We start from the raw sequence: 17982 nt of genomic DNA on the forward strand, positions 1-17982 counted from the left end.
TTTTGTGTCAGTACTTAATTCAATTTTTTAAGAAAGAAGGGGAGGAGGAGAAGGCGAATGGGCCAGAATATTTAATGTTTAAATGCCCCTGTTGGCTTAAAAACAAAAGGCATTAGAGATTTTTCTAAGAACAGGAAATATATTGTAGAGTACTTAGCTAGTTTTAAACTTTATGATTCTTGTAGCGACAACTATGGGACAAGTAATGTTGCACGTTGGTTTTGTTTTGTTGTTTTTTTTTTTAATGAGAAAAACAGGTTCTTCCAGTGCAGATATAACACCAAAACTGCTAATATTTCACTACCCATTTCCAGTTTAAATGTGACATAAATTAGGTTTTATTTTCACTTTCTCGGAGTAGTATACATTTTGTCTCCTTACATTGCAGCCTTCTCTTCTTTCTTGCTATTTTGGTTGAGTTATTCCTTCCCTTGGAAAGTTACTAAGGAGGTGATGATGATGGTGTCTGAGGAAGGGAGGGGCAGTGGGAGCAACTGGGAATAATTCTTCATTACTGAAAGCTGTGATTTATTTTAGGCTAATTGTAAAGTTACTGCAAATTGCTCAAAAGCTTTTTAAAGATCCCAGTGATTAGATTTTTTAGGGGGGGTGCTGCACAAGCAAGGAGGGGGCAGCTAAAAGGGGAAATAACACCTCTAATCCTGCTTCTGGTAAATAGGCTGCCAGCTTTTAAAATGAGTTTCCTTTCTATTAGTCAGAATATTATGCTAAGCCTTAAGCATTAGTTTTTTTATGTTGCCATAGCAGCCCTATTCCTGCAGGGTGGTGACCTGCGATGATTACAGTACAAAGCTTATAGGGTCTTGAAACCCCCTTTGAAGATGAAAAGTCTTTGATGGTTTATATTTATGCAAATCTCTTAGATATGATTTACCCAACTGAGACTGAATGGAGAGATGATTAAAATTCCCTTTTCCTTTGATATCCATTAATGGCTGAATATTCCTTAAATTTAAAATGGATATATATGTTTTCATCTTTATTTACAAAAATATCTTTATCATACCTGTGTGTGTGTGTGTGTGTGTGTGTGTGTGCGTGTGTTTATCTCCCCACATCTTATTAGATCTAGATAGACATAATAGATTTACAATTTAGAGTGTGGTGGGTTTTCCCCCCCTTTTGAAAGGGGGGGGTGGTGGTGGAGATCTGTGCAAGAGCTTTTGTATGTTTCCAGATGATAGATTTTGGAATTTGGGCTACCCCACTGGCAGCACAGAGCTAGCTGTGAACTGGTCTCATGGAAAAAATTGGCGAGCTTTGGTCTTCAAAGAATTAAACTTCCTTTTTAAGGTCTTCCTAGGTAAGCTAAAAAATTATGAAGAAAAACCTACTGAACAAAGGATAATGGTGCTATAATGAATAATATGGGTTCCACGTAGAAGGCTGCTGTACAGTTCCACTGATGTCAGTGCCTGGTCCAAAACAAAAACAGAATGACAGGTAGAGCGAGACTTCACTGGTTTGGGGACCTACCATTTGCATTTAATGAAGTGAAGGCTAGAGGTCTTAAGTAGATATGTTTTCAAGAAAAGCATTTAAACTCCAGAATCTCTCTTCCACTTCTAACTCCTAGGCCGCAAAATGTTCCTTAAGGGGGGAAGAAAATTATAATGCTTGGGGTTTTACTGTTTAGTTTGGTGGGAACTTTGTTACCTGTTTTCTTTGGTCTTTCCTCCCGTTTTGTTTTGTTTTGTTTTCAATCTCTTTTGTGTACGAAATACGCTGGGATATTACTTCCTCAGGCCAAAGACTCAAATACTACTTCTATGTCTACGTTTCAGTGATTGTACATTTTTCCCCCATTAATCACCTATGACACTTTTGATTTTAGTTTTCAGACAAATTTTCATTCTACTTAAAAGGCCGAAAACTTGAACAGCCTATGAATTTAATCCCTTTTGTGGAAACTGCAATGGGTTTGCTCAATTTTAAGGTAAGAGAACGTAATGTGACTAATAAGTTAGTATTTTATTTATTCCCTAAAGAGAACTTTTGTTCTCAATTTTGACATCTGCTTAAAATATTTTCCTAGAAAGATTTATAGGCAAAGTAAACCTTGAGCACCATTTATTATCTGTAATAATCCTAAACCAGGCTGTGAGCATCTTAGAAAACAAAGAAACTAGCTTAGTGGCAAGGAAAAACTTCCCAATCCTAAATATTTAAGTGAAATATTTATATATTCCTATTTTAGTGAAATTCCTATTTTAGTGAAATAAACATATGCTTTGAATTATTATATTTATAGATGAAATGTACATGAAAATTTCTTTTGTTTTCCCTTATGAATTGACTTTCAGTTATTCTTTTGTAACAATTGACTTTCATTGGGAAATTTTCTGGCCTCTTTGTGGCAACATTATCCATAATGTCTAGTATGTAACACTGCTATTTGTAGGTTGGTGTACACCAGGAATTTGTAATATATTATTTCAGTTTCCCACATTAGAACGTGCAGTATTTCCTGACGTGCATTCAGGAAGATTAGCTGAACCAAGTGTTTGCCAGCAGTGTATGGCTGCATTCAACCATTTATTTGCCTTAACGATTTCATGGCTAGCTTGTTTTTTCCCCTTTATCACTGATCATTTAAGCTGTTTTCCAAAATATGTATCACATTTCACCTGACTCCAGAACATCATTGCAGCACCCTGTCTCAGAGGGCAGGAGGGAAGAAATCCCTAAAAACAAAGAAAAGAGATAGTTGAAACTGCCCAGAGAGATAATATGTGAGTTAGTGCTCCGAGAGGAAACTTTGAGACCTACTGGACCATGCAGGAGGGGCAGAGTGCATATGTTCGGGGAGCTGCTTCAAGCCTCATGATCAGCACATTTACGCCACTGACCACAAATGCTTCCAGCCTGCCCCACAATTCTGAGATATAATCAAAGCATATCCCTTAGATGTGACTAGATTCAGACAACGATTGAATTCTAAACTCCACAGCACCACATTATTCCATATTATACTTAGGAGCACTTACAACCCCTGAAATTAATCAACAGTGTCCTCTCCCGATTTTCAGGTCTTCCCCACCCACATACATTAGCATGCTAAATCTCCACCTTGGTATCGGTTACCGACGATTCAGTTACCTAACATGTAGGACAAGATGTTATAAAACACATAGAAATATTTTCACATAGAAATATAAAAGTTGCTAATGAATACATCTTGAATGACTTGTTGCATTTTTATTTGCCCCTCTGGAGTTGTAGATTTTTGTATTGTCTGTCTTTAATCCTGAGACCGTTTACTAGGAAATCCTGATCCTAATGCAAATAATCCAGTTAATTTGGTTTAAAAATTCTTTCCTTCTCTCCTGGGGTTCTATGTTTATTGTTTGAGAGTCTCTTAAAACAAAAACAAATTTTGGAAAAAAGAGAAATAATTTACAGTATGATCAAAATGAGTTAATTCAAAGTTTCTGTAGAAATCAGATGAACTGTGATTCGAACACTGTAACTGTATTAATATATATTTGTAACTGTATTAACGTAATCCACGAAGCAGAGCAAATCTCTACAACATACTTATCTTGGACAATATTAAAAGCCTTTCAAAACGGGTGAATTTAGGCTGCATTTTTAGGGCTGCTAGTTTGCTTTCAGCCAAACTGTGTTAAGAGTTGTATCTTTCTGCTACTGAAATACACCATGCTGCTTCTCTCTAAACTGCATTTCTGTGAGATTTGGTTCTGTTCTGCTCTTTTACAGGCCGTGTGTGAAGAAGCACTGAAGACCGGACCTCAAGTGGGTCTTTTCCTAGATGCAGTCGTTTTTGGAGGAGAAGACTTTCGGGCCAGCATAGGTATCAAACACATTTCTCTCTTTTTCAGTGTGTGTGTGTGTGTGTGTGTATTTTTTCTTTGCCCCTCCATGATGGACATTTACATGACAATATATATTTGCCAACCATGACAATGGTTCTTCTGCTGAATGGGCAATACTCTGATAATTTAGGGCACCTTGGAGCTGTCCTGCTTCTAGAACACTGTATTATTACTTCTCTTCGTTTATAAAATAATAAAAAGCCTGTCGCAGCCTCAGATGTGTTGGGGAATACGTGAGATCTACTTTGTTCATAGTGAGTATAATATGTGAACAACCTCTCCATTGCTTAAATATTTTGTTTTCATAGCAGTCTGAGGGCTATCTAGGCTTCAAACACAAATTTAAGGCAATTTTACATTTTAATGAACCATTTTCTATGTTAAATGTAGTATCCAAATATTATTTTAAACAGATCTTAAATTCCTCTTAAAATACATGTCAGAACTCTTACTAAATATTTATTGAGATAATATGTTTGTTTCCACTAATCTTCCCCATCCCTTGGGCATTCTGCCTCTGGTCTTACTAGTGACTCTGGGCACACCTAGAAAAGAGGCCAAGTCCACAGAGCATTTGCAGAAGCACAGTGCCAGTGGCCCGAAGCCTGGAGCTCCCCCAGAGCAGTGTCACGGTCCAAATACAAACAGTGACACCCCACACATACCCGCCCCTAGGGGGAAAGAAAAGGAGCTTATTTTAATACCAGTCTTTCCAAGAGACTTTTGTGTTTCCGACAGTTCAGTGGACACTTTCTGCCTCTTTCAAAATGAGTGCCCTTCCGTTTCCCCAATTTCTTCATCCCAACCCTGAAGCTGTGCTCTTTGGCTCAGAACCTTAGTTATGGCAGGGCATGGCAACCACAGCCCGCGAATTTCTGGGCTCTGCGAGAGAAGTTAACCATTTCCTTGCCCAGCTGCTTGGCCACCTTTTGTGGTGCCGTCTTCGGACTGATACTTTCCAAGCAATGGCTAGAAGGAAAAAATCGACCAGAAGTAATTGGTGACCTATCAAGTCATTTGTGGTTGTATCTCCTGAGATGCGGGGGGGGGGGGGGGGGGGGCCTTTCTTAATCCACACACAAATAATGACACTGAAAGATGCCTTCCAAGATAAATAGACACGTAAGTGACTTAACTCTGCCTCCACATATCCCCCTCTTTGTTTATATTAAAATCATCAGTTTGCTGGGGAGCAATTCCCAGGTCTTTACAAACCGAGTTTTTACAATAGGTGGCTGGGTTTGGTTTCCAGAGTTCATGTGTCCTTTTTCTGTCCACATCCCATTTCAGGTGCAACAAGTAGTAGAGATACCCAAGATATTCTGTACGCCCGACAGAAGATTATCGTTACAGCGAAGGCCTTTGGTCTGCAGGCCATAGATCTGGTATACATTGACTTTCGAGATGGAGAGGGACTCCTCAGGCAGTCAAGGGAAGGAGCCGCGATGGGATTCACTGGTATGATTCTTGATGATATCTTAGAAAGCAGTAGCAAAATTAGCAAACATTCCAGAGCCACATATCTGATAGACTTATTCCACTCTTTGAAATGTGGAAATGTCATCTAGGGCAAGAACCTACTGAACAAATTATGTTTTCCCTTGGCGGTGCAACTCAAACAATGAAGCCTTCGTTTCATTTCCTCTTTACATTAGTTACCTTTTTTTTTTTTAAGATTTTATTTATTTATTTGACAGACAGAGATCACAAGTAGGCAGAGAGGCAGGCAGAGAGAGAGGAGGAAGCAGGCTCCCTGCCGAGCAGAGAGCCGATGTGGGGCTCGATCCCAGGACTCTGGGATCATGACCTGAGCCGAAGGCAGAGGCTTTAACCCACTGAGCCACCCAGGCGCCCCGTTACCATTTTTTTTTTTCTGTCTTCCTAAGTATTCTGGTTTTGCTGACCCTCAAGGAGGGATGAAGTTATTGGAGAAGTGTTTTTGGGTGAATTGCTGTCAGAAGGTGGGTTGATGGGGAAAAGGAAAGTGTCCTCAAACATTCAAAATATTCATTTCTGAAAAAAACGTTTGTGATCTCTTCTTTGATTTTTTTTTTTTTTTTTACTACTCATAACTAGTTTTTTATTTTTCTGCTACTTCAAGCTCCTTATTCTTCTCCCAACCTCCCAGTAAGTGTCCATGCACCTGGCGACACCTACGGGCTTTGGCTGGCACTAAGATCAGCGGGTTTCCTGCAATCCGGTCCTGGAGTGCAGGCAGATATCTGTTGATTGGTGTGTCGGATCACTCAGATCCCCAGGAGTCCAGGGAGCGACCGAAAATTGTGTTTTTGCAACAGAAATCCATTTTTTTCAAAACCACAATAGGATTCTACACACAAACACACATCCATAGTTGTGAGCACTCACACACACACACACACACACGCAACCATAGATAAGAAACACCATAAGCTCTTTTATTCTTATTTATTCTTCTGCTACAAGTTCTAAGAATATCATGATCAGAAATTAACTCAGATAATAAGGAAAAGAGACAAACATCCTTGCTGTTCCTTTTGTAAATATTTTTGAAATGTGTCCAGTTAGGGATTACTGAAAGAAATATTTCATAAAATGACCTTAAATGATCTTAATAGATGGTGGTTTACCCCCAAATAAAATTAAACAACTTAGGAAATGTCAGTATTATGTTAGACTTAAATCAAGTTCTGACCATTTGTTTTTGTGTCTTTAACATGAAGAGTTAAAACAAACTGTGATCCCCCCAAATTTGTTTAATAAATAAATGAGTAAATAAATGTGATCTCTTATAGGGAAATATTTTCTAATCATCTGAACTATTAATAAATGAATCCTCCCCACATTTAGTAGTGACTAAGAACGAAAGAGTCCTCTCCTGGCCCTGAGGTTGTCCTTGTCCCCATGGCTTGTTACACCTGCCTCTTTCCAGTGACCAGTTAGGGCATAGCCCAAATGGAAAAGTTGGAGAAACACTCCATGAAATCTATCTAATAGACCTCAGTGTTGTTGGTCTAAAATGTGTGGCATTGGCTGCCAAGCAGCCAGATGTTGCTGTGAAGTGGGCACTAATTCAATAAAAAAAAAAAAAAAAAGAAATTGAAAACACTGAGTTGATGCTGGCCTGTATCACCATCACTCAGTATAACCTGGGTGTCCTCAGCTACCTCTGGGGTAAATGTTTGCTCCAGAACTTATAAAAGAGTTTGAGAATTTCTCCAAGAAACAGGGCTGAATTAAATTGGTCCCTAATTCAATCGCAGAAGACAAGTTACTTCAAATCAGATTTAAATTTCTAGACTGTGCCCAACTCAGCATGAGGAGCTTATGGGCTTGGCACTATTGTTTCTCAACAACAGGGAGTATTAAATCACACACACACAAAAAATGGAAGCAGGGGGAGAATGGGGAGGCACAGAGGGTACAGTGCCCATTATATATTCAAGGGAACAAGTCAGTAAAGTAGGGAGCTATACTTCATAACCATTTTGCAATTTTTAGAAAGGTCTTTGTTGTCCCAATTATATTTCTACATACCAGTAAAAGGAAATTAGTCCGGTAATAAGATACGAGATTATTTGTAGTATTTTGAAACAATAAGGGCTTTGATTATTTTAGACCCAGTGCGATCTGTTTGTCCTAATTATTTGTCATTTAATTGCCATAACTTGGGCTCTGCACAAGCAGGAAGGAAAGCAAGGAGGGAAGAAGAAATACGCACCCACTCTGAAGCAGGTGGTTGGAAGTTTTAAAATCTAATGAAAGTATCGTGTTACCCCTAACACTGATGAGCAGCACTCAGTCTATGCATAAGGATTTTTTCTACTTTTAAAAATCAATACATTTTTTTAAATGTATTTTTTTACATTTACTACATTACTACATTAAAAAATGTAGTTTTTTAAAAGTTAGCCATGCATCAAACAGTCATTATTTCACGGGGCCACAGTCCATGTGGATTGATTTTAAATCAATGCATTGGCCATACAAGTGACTATTAACATTAGGAATTATTTTTCTAAAAAGAAAGCAAAACTAAATCTTGGAATAAAGCTTCAACAGCTGACTTGGTCATCACTGCATGCTGAGAAGAAAGATGATAAATTTGAAGCCCTATAGGTTTTCTTCTTTTTTGCAGTCTTTTGTAGAAGACAAAAATGACACCATCATACAGTCACCTAAAAGACTTGACAGGTATTGATTTAAAGCACGATATATCAAGTGGTACTGTAAAAAGGATTTCATGGTCATAAATTTTAATGTCTTCCAATTTTGCACCCTTAGTAACTTGCCAATAACAGGCCTTCTGTATAAAATATTTGCTTCACTCCCACAGGGGCATTAAAGTCTGACATTCTGTTGTTGGGATATACAAGAATCAGCCACAGAAAACTTCGTACATGGATCTTCATAAATTTCTAAAACTTAACACATATCCTAAAATTAGCGTCACTACCAAAATACGGGTACTTGCAGCCATCAGTGCTTTCCCAGAATTTCTAGATAGTTTATGTTTCGCTCCTCAAGTCATAGTGTCTGTACCAAGATGTTCCCGTGAAATCTGGCTTTTTACACATCTATGTAAATTATGTACATAAATTATAAAATTCAGGTCTAACAATTAGTACAAAATGACTACCAGAACTGACATCCTTTATTAATAATATTGTAACAACTATTAGATGACTTAAATGTAATTGCAGCACCTACTATTGAAAAAAGTTCTCATTTGTCATCACTGATATTATCTGTTCCCTGAAATTATGCCTCAGTTTTAGTATATGTGCTGCCGAAATGAGCACGATTCCTCAAATAATTTAAAGCATCTTTATTTGTATAAGGTTTTAATGTTTTATTAGTATGCTGACAGAGTGGAATCAAGTAACAGCGAGGTGAAGGTGTTCTAATTATGCTACTGTAAAAAAAGATATTGCTATATTTATCCACTTAAACTCTTTTGCATGAAATACTCAAAAAAATTTTTTAACAATATTGGGGGTTTTTTCCTACTCAGTAGAATAATGACAGTAACAGGAATTGATCTTTTCTAAAACATCAAGGGTATAATTTGTACTGGCTAAATGTTAAAAACTATTTCAGAAGCAAAGCAAATTGATACATAGACAAATATATCTAGGAGAGCAAATTATCATTAAGTGCACATTCATTTTTAAAGAACGAAATATGTCCATAATTTTATCATGTAATAAAATATAATCTCATCATTATTATAACATTAAATTATGTTGTATTTTATTAATGACCTGATTCAATTTTACACTTCCCCGATTGTTAAATTGTTTCTTTTAATGACGGCACGATTTCGCAGAAGCCTGTGAGTCCTGTTTGTGTAGTGTTTTTCCTTAGGATCTTAAACTCCAAAAAGCAGCAGAAAGCTTTTCACTACAGAGATAAGCTTTCTTCTGTGTATCTAAATATCTATATAAGAGGGAAATATTCAGTCTTCATTCTACAAGAAAAAAGGGAAAACCTGGTTATGTTTGGGGATAGAGAAACTTTCAGTAACTTTTTTATTTAAACATTTTGAAATGGAGTAATCTGGAGACCACTGTTCAAATCTGCCTTCTATTTCACTGTACTGAGTAAAATTTTTTCATTGAAATCCAATTTTCTGTTAGTGGTTAGAAATGACACACTGTATTTGTCTTAAAGAAAGAAAATTAAATATATTATATGATTATAAGCCACTATTTGATATTAATATAGTTGTAACATCTGTTTCTTTAAGCTTTATGAAAACCAACAGGCCACTTCTAAAAGAAACCGTGGCAGGTGGGATAATGGGACAAAAGAAGCAAAAGACAACTTGTAAAATTTGAAAGAGTTAACATATAATTTTTTTGTACTTTAACTCAAAATAATTACTCTAATTTGCAGATATTATCCTTTAAAGTTCCAGCCAAAGGATTAGCCAACGAGCTGCCTAGTCAACCCACCTGTAACTAAAAATGAGAGATTATCTGCACTAAGGTGCCATTTCTATAGGATCAGAAACACAATTACTCCCATTCTTCTGTGTTTCTTATGTGGTATTCTGGAAAAGCCTGCCAGATTGCAGTTACTTTCTTTTTTAAAAAGTTCTACAATAATTAGTTATTTTACATACAGTCTGTGAAGCATTAGGAGGCTTTTGTGGCTGAGACATTTTGTTTGAACATCTGTTTGTTGTTTCGTGTTTCCGGTGTTATTAATCTTCTTGTAGGTAAGCAGGTGATACACCCTAACCAAATTGCCGTGGTACAGGAACAGTTTTCTCCTTCCCCTGAAAAAATTAAGTGGGCTGAAGAACTGATCGCTGCCTTTAAAGAACATCAACAATTAGGAAAGGTAAATGTTTTGTTAATGCCTTGGGTGAAACTGGTGTTTAAAATACTGTGGGGGATAAATATGAACTAGATATCGTTTGAGTCGTTTCAAAAACTCATTGCGTTGTAAGGGGGGAGGTCGGGGGAGGACAGCATTCATCAGGGAGAAATTCACTTAAGGTAAATTTGCCCTTCCACGTTTCTGAGTATTTCACTACTTGGCCTTCAAGTCACTCTATAGCTTTTTCTTTTCATAAACTATATTGGCAAATCTTTGAGAAAATAGAAGTCTGTTTAGTTTTTCTCTATAGACTCCAATGCAGCATTCATATGAAAATAATTTTAGATCAAAGCGAATGCAAGTTGTAATGAAATAAACACAGTTTGATCAAATGGTTCTTGTGGAGAGAGGAAATAAATTTTCAAGTTATTTTAATTCGGGGGCAAAAATGTAACAAAAAGCTCCTCCGGTTTAATCATTTAAGAGTGGGAGGCTGTGTATGTGTTTGTACCAATTTCTGGACCTGAGATTTGGATAGAATGGAGAGCAAATTAACACTGGAGTACGGTTGTTCCTAATTTAGTGCATCATTGAGCCTCGCGTTTCCTGCTCTGTGGGTTTCTGCTATGTAAATATTGCAGTGGTGATGCGCAATCTGTCTCCACTTTGTGCCAGTAACACTTAAATTAGGTGTCGCCTGAAGGAAGATTTTATGCTAGTTGCAGCATTGTCAGTTCATTATCTTAAAGGTTATTTGCAGTAATACCGTTTGCCTCTTTGTAAGAGAACGGGGGAAAGTTGCATTTATTAATCCATCCTAGAGATACTATCTAAACTCAGCCTAGTTACCGACATCAGGAGTGAGGTTTTAATACCTGCGATGCAAACAGTCTTGGGGAAGAAAGAATGCTGAAACATGACCAAGGTTCGAAATGTTAAACAGCCCCTCACGGGGGGGGGGGGGGGAGGGGGGGGTGCAAACTGGCTTCTGTGGTGAACTGGTGACATCAATGGGAGAAGTGTCACTTGCACTTTTCACCAGCAGTCTAAACACCTGAAAATCGTAGGACTTGGGAAAGTAGAAAGTGGGTCACTCCCTCCCCGTCATTACAGATACCTGCCTTCGGCTCTGACCTTGCATACTTGCTCACCCTCACACACTCACAGGCTCGTCTTTGCACAAACTGGCACTTAAAATCCAAGGGCAAAATCTGTGACATTGGAAACATCCCACTTGGACTTACACTAATTTCTGAATAAATAGGATTCTTTCATTTTAAATCAGGAGTGGCTGTCAGAAAAGCACTGCGGTGATTCGTTTTGAAAATGACATTGTTTTAATGTCCATTTCTGTATCTTGACTCCAGAACCCAGCACCTCCACGAATGCACATCATTATTTACCTAAAGAGCCATATACTTTTTCATTCATACATGCAAATAACGCCATCCACTCCCCTGTCCTACCTGTGCCTGCGCACACACTAAATGTTCTCTGCCTCTCCGTGTGTACCTTATGTCAGCCGATAAATACTTCCTATTGAAATGATAAACTGAGGCAGAATGTGGGCCATCAAAATGGCAGACTGAGCAGAGTTCCAATCTGGGCCACCGCGCCGCTTCCATTAACCGCCTACACTGGGCTTCACATTGAATAACATGAAAGGATCCCACTCAGCGTCGTAAGCAGCCAGGAGTATGGAAGAGGTTACCGTAAATTTCAGGTAGCCAGCAAACAAAATTCAAAGTAGAAACACACTCTTTTGCTGGCATTTTTTAAGTTCTTGAATGAAGGAAAAAACACTTTTCCATTGTATTTTAGAAGTGTTTCTGAACAAAATTATTCCAAAGTGTCCTTGCCTTTTGATGATGGCAACTTAAATGTTAAATTCAGAACTGGCTTTGCTTTTTTTTTTTTTTAAATAAGAAATGCTGTCTTGTTGGGACATAAGCTTTCACAATGTGGCAGGACAGCTTTTCTTAACACAGAACCACAGAAATTAGAGCAGAAGGGAGACTCACCATTAGGTCATTTCCTCCCTGCCCCATTGGTGTAGGTTTGTTTCCTACAGCAAATTCTCCTGGTGCTTTGTCCAGCAAGGTTTAAATGATTCAAGTAATGGGGCTTCCAGTGGGGACAGATGGTTATTTTATCCAGTTCGCATGTTTCTTTCACTTTGCCTATAAATTGGCTGGTCACAAAAATTGGGTCTGCAGGTAGGTGACTCTGGGTCTTGAAGGGTCTTGGGGTTTAAATAATGTGCGTTCTGTTTGTAAAGATTTGGTATAAATAGGTTGCTCAATTGTATAAAGTATTGCTTCCAACAAACATCTAATCTGTTTTATTTCAATTGTGAATGGCTGATGAAAACATACACCCTCGGATACTTTGTCCAAAGCACAGATGACTCAGTCAATGACGGTGAACTGATAGTTTACGTCCCAGGGAGACGGTTACAGATTTCCAAAAGACCTTTGCTCCCCTCCGATGAGAATTTCATTCAAGTAATGTTTTTAAGTAGAAATGACCCAAGAAGGCAAAATTACATATTTTTGCTTTTCTCTCCTTCTGCTCCCATCTTAAATTATATTCCGCTCTAAGACCAGAGGTATAGCTGAAGTTCACAGGTAATGCTGGGTCCTTTGCGTTTTCTATAGTGACCATAATTAGTATTGTTGTATAATAATAATAATAACTAACAATATTGTAATAACAGTAGTTATTATCAAAAATAAATTATACCTTTTTTCTGTTCCTACCCAATAACAAAATTTGTGGAAATACTTAGATCACAAAGTAGATGAATTATTGGAGAACTTTGGTGTCACAGAATTTTTTTTGTTTCATTTATATTAGAAGTTTTTAGGAAGTAAAGTCTGATGCCCTTTAGTCTAATGTCAGGCTAAAAAGTACTTTACATTAAGAAATAATAATCTGCTCATATAATCTGTCACTGTTTGGCAGATAATGGTACTTGTGACTGCTTTGTTTCAGGAAACTATAGATATTTACAGGCAAAAGCATTTTGCCTGGCAGAGCAGTCCCCACTAATAAGAATTAGGCTATCGATTGACATTAGGGGCTCAAGGTCATCTTCTCTTATTAAAAATCTGTTGGAAAAATCGTAAACATTTGCAATACTCTATGCTCCAACTTAATTCCCATAAACTAAAATATGTCAAATTTAGCTGCCATCAGTTGTGAGATATGTATCTGCAATATTCGTCAGACTTGTGTTTTTTCTCCAGTCCTTCCAGAAAAATATATTTTCAGATACAACCTGCATGTCATTAATAATTTTAGCTTCAAATTATTTGGTAGGAACTCTAGCCAGGATAAATCACTTTCCGTATGATTTATTTTAAACCTATAGAAGGTCTTCTTAAAGGTTAATTTTATTTTTGATGTCATCTTTTCCATAACAGTGGTGATTCCACTATTTGTGAATTCTCCATTCAGAACTGAATTTAGTATTGCTTCTTAAAAATGGGATTTTCTTTTTTTATCAACTTGAAATTGTGTATAGTAGGAAAATTGGGTACCTAGAAGGCAAACATCTCAAGCAAATATTTAGTTAATATTACTATATATATGTATCAATGGAAACTATAACTTACATGTAAGTACATATAAATATTTATGCAATATATATACATTCGTGTATTATGATACAGTATATTTTTTTCAAGTCTCCATTATAAACTCTCAGTGCTCATTTTTTTCTCTTTTTGTATTCATTTCTTCTTGGCAAAAATGACAGCTAAAGGAAATGATTGATCAGTAATCCTAAGATATTTTAATATAAGAATTTAGCATTTCTTTCTATATGGAGACTCTAACAGAAAAATGTGAAAGAATAGCAAAGTATATTACATGTGATAGATTTTAAAGGTACTTTGCTAGAATATTCCTGTTTTTTACAGTATCTGACTACAAATACAGCTTTGCTTCGTTTTCAGTTTTACTCATATCATTATCATTTGGATCTCGTTTTACTTTTTCAACAATTTTCATTTGTTACAGCTTCACGAGCTAGCTAAAAAACCAAGGAACAGGAAATGTTCATCTTTAAAATCTAGGTTCAGGGGCACCTGGGTGGCTCAGTGGGTTAAAGCCTCTGCCTTCGGCTCAGGTCATGATCCCAGGGTCCTGGGATCGAGCCCCACATCGGGCTCTCTGCTCACAGGGAGCCTGCTTCCACCTCTATCTGCCTGCCTCTCTGCCTACTTGTGATCTCTGCCTGTCAAATAAATAAATAAAATCTTAAAAAAAAAAAAATCTAGGTTCAATTAACAATTATAAAGGTCAAAAAACAAGGTCACTATTTGACATAACAACTGTAAGTATCACTGAAACGTTCTAATTTCACTCGTGAGGAAACCGTAGAACAAATTAATAAGTTTACATTAATAAGCAAATCCTCTACTGGAACATAAACTGGGAATTTATATCTTAATAAAGAAAGAGGGGCTTTTTTCCCTCATGGAAGTCTTTTCATCTAGAGAATTACAAAGGATAATAACCACCCCTCCAAGTATTGAAAGCAAATTATTTTCATAGGTATCTGATTGCTGCTCATACACCTTTCATTTGTGTTTCCAAATGCAGGGCTTTACAAAAGAAATACTGTTTGGGCCAGATGGCCTTCTAGAAGGCTCCCTGAGAGAACTCAGAAATCTCTCTAGCCAAAAATATTGTTTCCGCTTATTCAAGTGCCAGAAATCCCACTGCCACTCTTTCACGCAGATCAAATAAACCATCTAAAGATTTGGTTGTTGTCTTTGTTGGCTGAAAGGGTTGATTCCACTAATAGACAGCAATGTACCCTCCCACACCCATGCATCCCACCACCCACAGACTTTCCCCCCCTTTATTTGTAAGCAGGAATACTAAAATCAGAACCGAGTGATTTCTGGTGAAAATGAAAACTGAAGGGGCACAACTCTACTTTTGAGATCCTTGGTTATTACATTTCCCCCTTTATTTCCTTGTTCCTTTAATATTTTTAGAACTGTATGCCATGACTTTAAAAAGTCAAATTCATTACAAAGCTGAGAAGTGCCAGTGAGGAGGACGTCAGGGTTGGTCTAATTAGCAACAAACTGCAGATTTCTAAACATTTAAAGTAAGGCAATGCAATTCCACTGCCGGTATATCCTATTTCACACGGTTTTAGTGGCAAATGGTTCAGTACTAGAGGATAAGAAATTGTATATATAGGTTAAATCTGATCTTTTCTAAAGCTGTTTGCTTCATCCTTAATTTATAAGGATCTTAGGGATATTTTAATCAAGTATTTCTATTCTGATTTATATTCTCAGGACCTTTTTTTTGCTCAATTGTAACTCTTTCAGTTGGGATAAAATCTCAGTTAAATCTCAGTTAAATTTTCTGGTTAAATCCTTTCAGTTTACAGCTTAAGACACTGAGACTCAAGAAGGGTTTAGAAGTTACCTGTGGTCACTCATGGCCAAGGTGGTGGGAGCATCCCTATCAGTATTCAGGGCCAGCTTTGTGAGTAAACAAAGATGTGAACAGTTAGCATCAATGTGGTCTCACTTGGGTCTCCGTGAACTCCACACTAGTGACCAAAACTAGATAGAGCCTTAAAACTGTTCAGTCACAAACAAAATGTGAATTTGGTTAGTTCAGATTAGTACCTTTATCTTAGTCATACACTTTTTTTTTCTTGCATGAGCAGAAAGTGATGAGGAGGGAAAGAGCACAGAGTATTCGCGTGCCTTCCCAAACTTCCCTGCTATTATGCCCCACACGGCGCCCTCCTTCTCAATTCTGTCCTGCCCCAGAAAGACTTCTTGGCTCCGATTACTGCAAACCCTGCTCTGTTTTATTAGTCATCATCCGTTCGATCTCCCCGCGTAGATTGGAAACTTCTCCGAGCTAAACTGGGAGCCTTTGGCAAAGAGGCCGTATCTAGCCCCTAGCTCTGTTTCATCTCACTCGAAGGACAGGTTCCCAATGTCCTGTGTCTCACTTGAACCTGTGGTTGCGCAAAACACCATGGCTTTCAGTGCCTTGCATAGCAAGATGCAAACAAGGGCCATGAAAGGATGGTTTTACTCTTTGGACATCTTCTCTCGGTTTTTTTCTTCGTACAGTATTTCTCCCATTTTGTATGTGCGAGTCTGGAGGTGTGTTTCTCTATGTGGCTATTAATTGTACCTTCCTCGTTTTCCTTTCCATGAGTTCTTACTTGTTCCCTCTTGATCTCCCTTTCCCCCCACGTCATCTCCACACCCCACCACCATCCATTGCCTTCTCTCCTTTAGCCGATTATAAGAAGTTCAGAGCATTCTTTGAATTTTTTGTTGTACTTATTAAAGACGTTGTAATTCTTTTTATATTAAAAGCAGGCAAATGGAATTTTTATTTTATTAAAAAATGTAAATCAAGAATTTCTGTAATTCTTTTTTTTTTTTTTTTTTTTCATTTTAGATTAGTGGGCCTGTATGAAAAGAAAGTAGGGAAATTTCTCACCACTACCCTAGAGAGTAAAGAATTCCTTCTGAATCACATACCTCCCCGCAGCATCTTGGACAGAAATAGGTATACAGTATGCATTTAGTAAATACTGTTTGGCCAACTGGTTTCTAAATTTCTGACAGTGTCAGAAGGAAATTACTCGCTCTGCTTTTAACAGTTTATATCATACTGACCTTTTGTTTCCTTCTAGAATAAGTGAAAAAAACGTTTCACCAGTTATTTTATCACTGTTCAGCAGTTACATTTTAATAAATTTTTAAAATTTAAGGTGACTTTGAGCTAATGTTAGTTCATTTAGATGTGTTCTCTAAAGAAAGAAAAAGCCGATGGTATATAAAATAGAAGACGTTTAACATTATCGCTCTTAGCTGCAAGCTGCTTTAAAATGACTTACATTCTGTGCTTTTCTCATAGGCAATACCAGCTTAAATTAGACATGAAATACTCGAAATTAAATAAAAATGTTTACACATTTAACTCGATGCTAAAAATGAAAATATTTTCAAATAAGATTTCTGGCTTAAAGAAAATCTGAGTGGAAGGTGATAGCTGCAGAACTCCCTCTGATTACTAAAAATCAACTGATTATACACTTAACAATGGGCAGATTTTATGGTATGCAAATTATACTTCGGGAAAGCTATTTAAAAAAAAGCAAAATTAAGTACATCTAACGTGCTAGCAAATGTGGAAACGCCTTTAAATTGCAAGATGCTTATAAATCCAATTGTTTCACCTCAGTAGGTAGCTTTCCACATGGCATACTTTTTCCAAATTCCCTTAGCAGAGGATGTTTAAAATAAAGACTTGTCTGTCCCTCTCTCATCATTCTGCCTGTATATATTTTTTTTTAATATTTTATTTATTTGACACAGAGAAATCACAAGTAGGCAGAGAGGCAGGCAGAGAGAGAGGAGGAAGCAGGCTCCCTGCGGAGCAGAGAGCCCGATGCGGGGCTCGATCCCAGGACCCTGGGATCATGACTGAGCCGAAGGCAGAGGCTTTAACCCACTGAGCCACCCAGGCGCCTCTGCCTGTATATTTTTAAAGATAACTTGTAGCCTACATTTCATGGCCTCCGAGAACTTTCGCAACAAAGGCATCTTTGGTCTCCCCTGTCCGTTTGTAAAGTAAGGATGGCTCTGATCCACTGACATCCTCCATCTGGGCAAGTGGACACCTCGGGATGGGTCACATATTAACATAATTGACCCAACATTCACCTCTGCTCTCCTCCCTACTGTCCAGCCCCCTCCGTCTTCCCTGCCAAATTCATCTCGCCAGCCTTCCACTGTTTCTTTTCTTCCCTGCCCCC

The 17982-nt window shown here is 37.6% G+C and overlaps 1 protein-coding gene across 3 annotated transcripts in view; it reads left to right on the top strand.

Moving 5' to 3' along the window:
• The window catches only part of CLYBL (citramalyl-CoA lyase), a 276475-nt gene that overhangs the window by 221524 nt on the left and 36969 nt on the right, over positions 1-17982 (top strand). For all 3 annotated transcript variants that reach the window (XM_045977929.1, XM_045977930.1, XM_045977928.1), the window contains exons 4-7: positions 1856-1957; positions 3742-3835; positions 5148-5315; positions 10060-10184. In XM_045977929.1, coding sequence (XP_045833885.1) covers positions 1856-1957; positions 3742-3835; positions 5148-5315; positions 10060-10184 — 489 coding nt within the window. The remainder of the gene's footprint in view (positions 1-1855; positions 1958-3741; positions 3836-5147; positions 5316-10059; positions 10185-17982) is intronic.

The sequence above is a fragment of the Meles meles genome, chromosome 14 (genome assembly GCF_922984935.1).
Source record: "Meles meles chromosome 14, mMelMel3.1 paternal haplotype, whole genome shotgun sequence".
Classification (NCBI taxonomy): Eukaryota; Metazoa; Chordata; class Mammalia; order Carnivora; family Mustelidae; genus Meles; species Meles meles.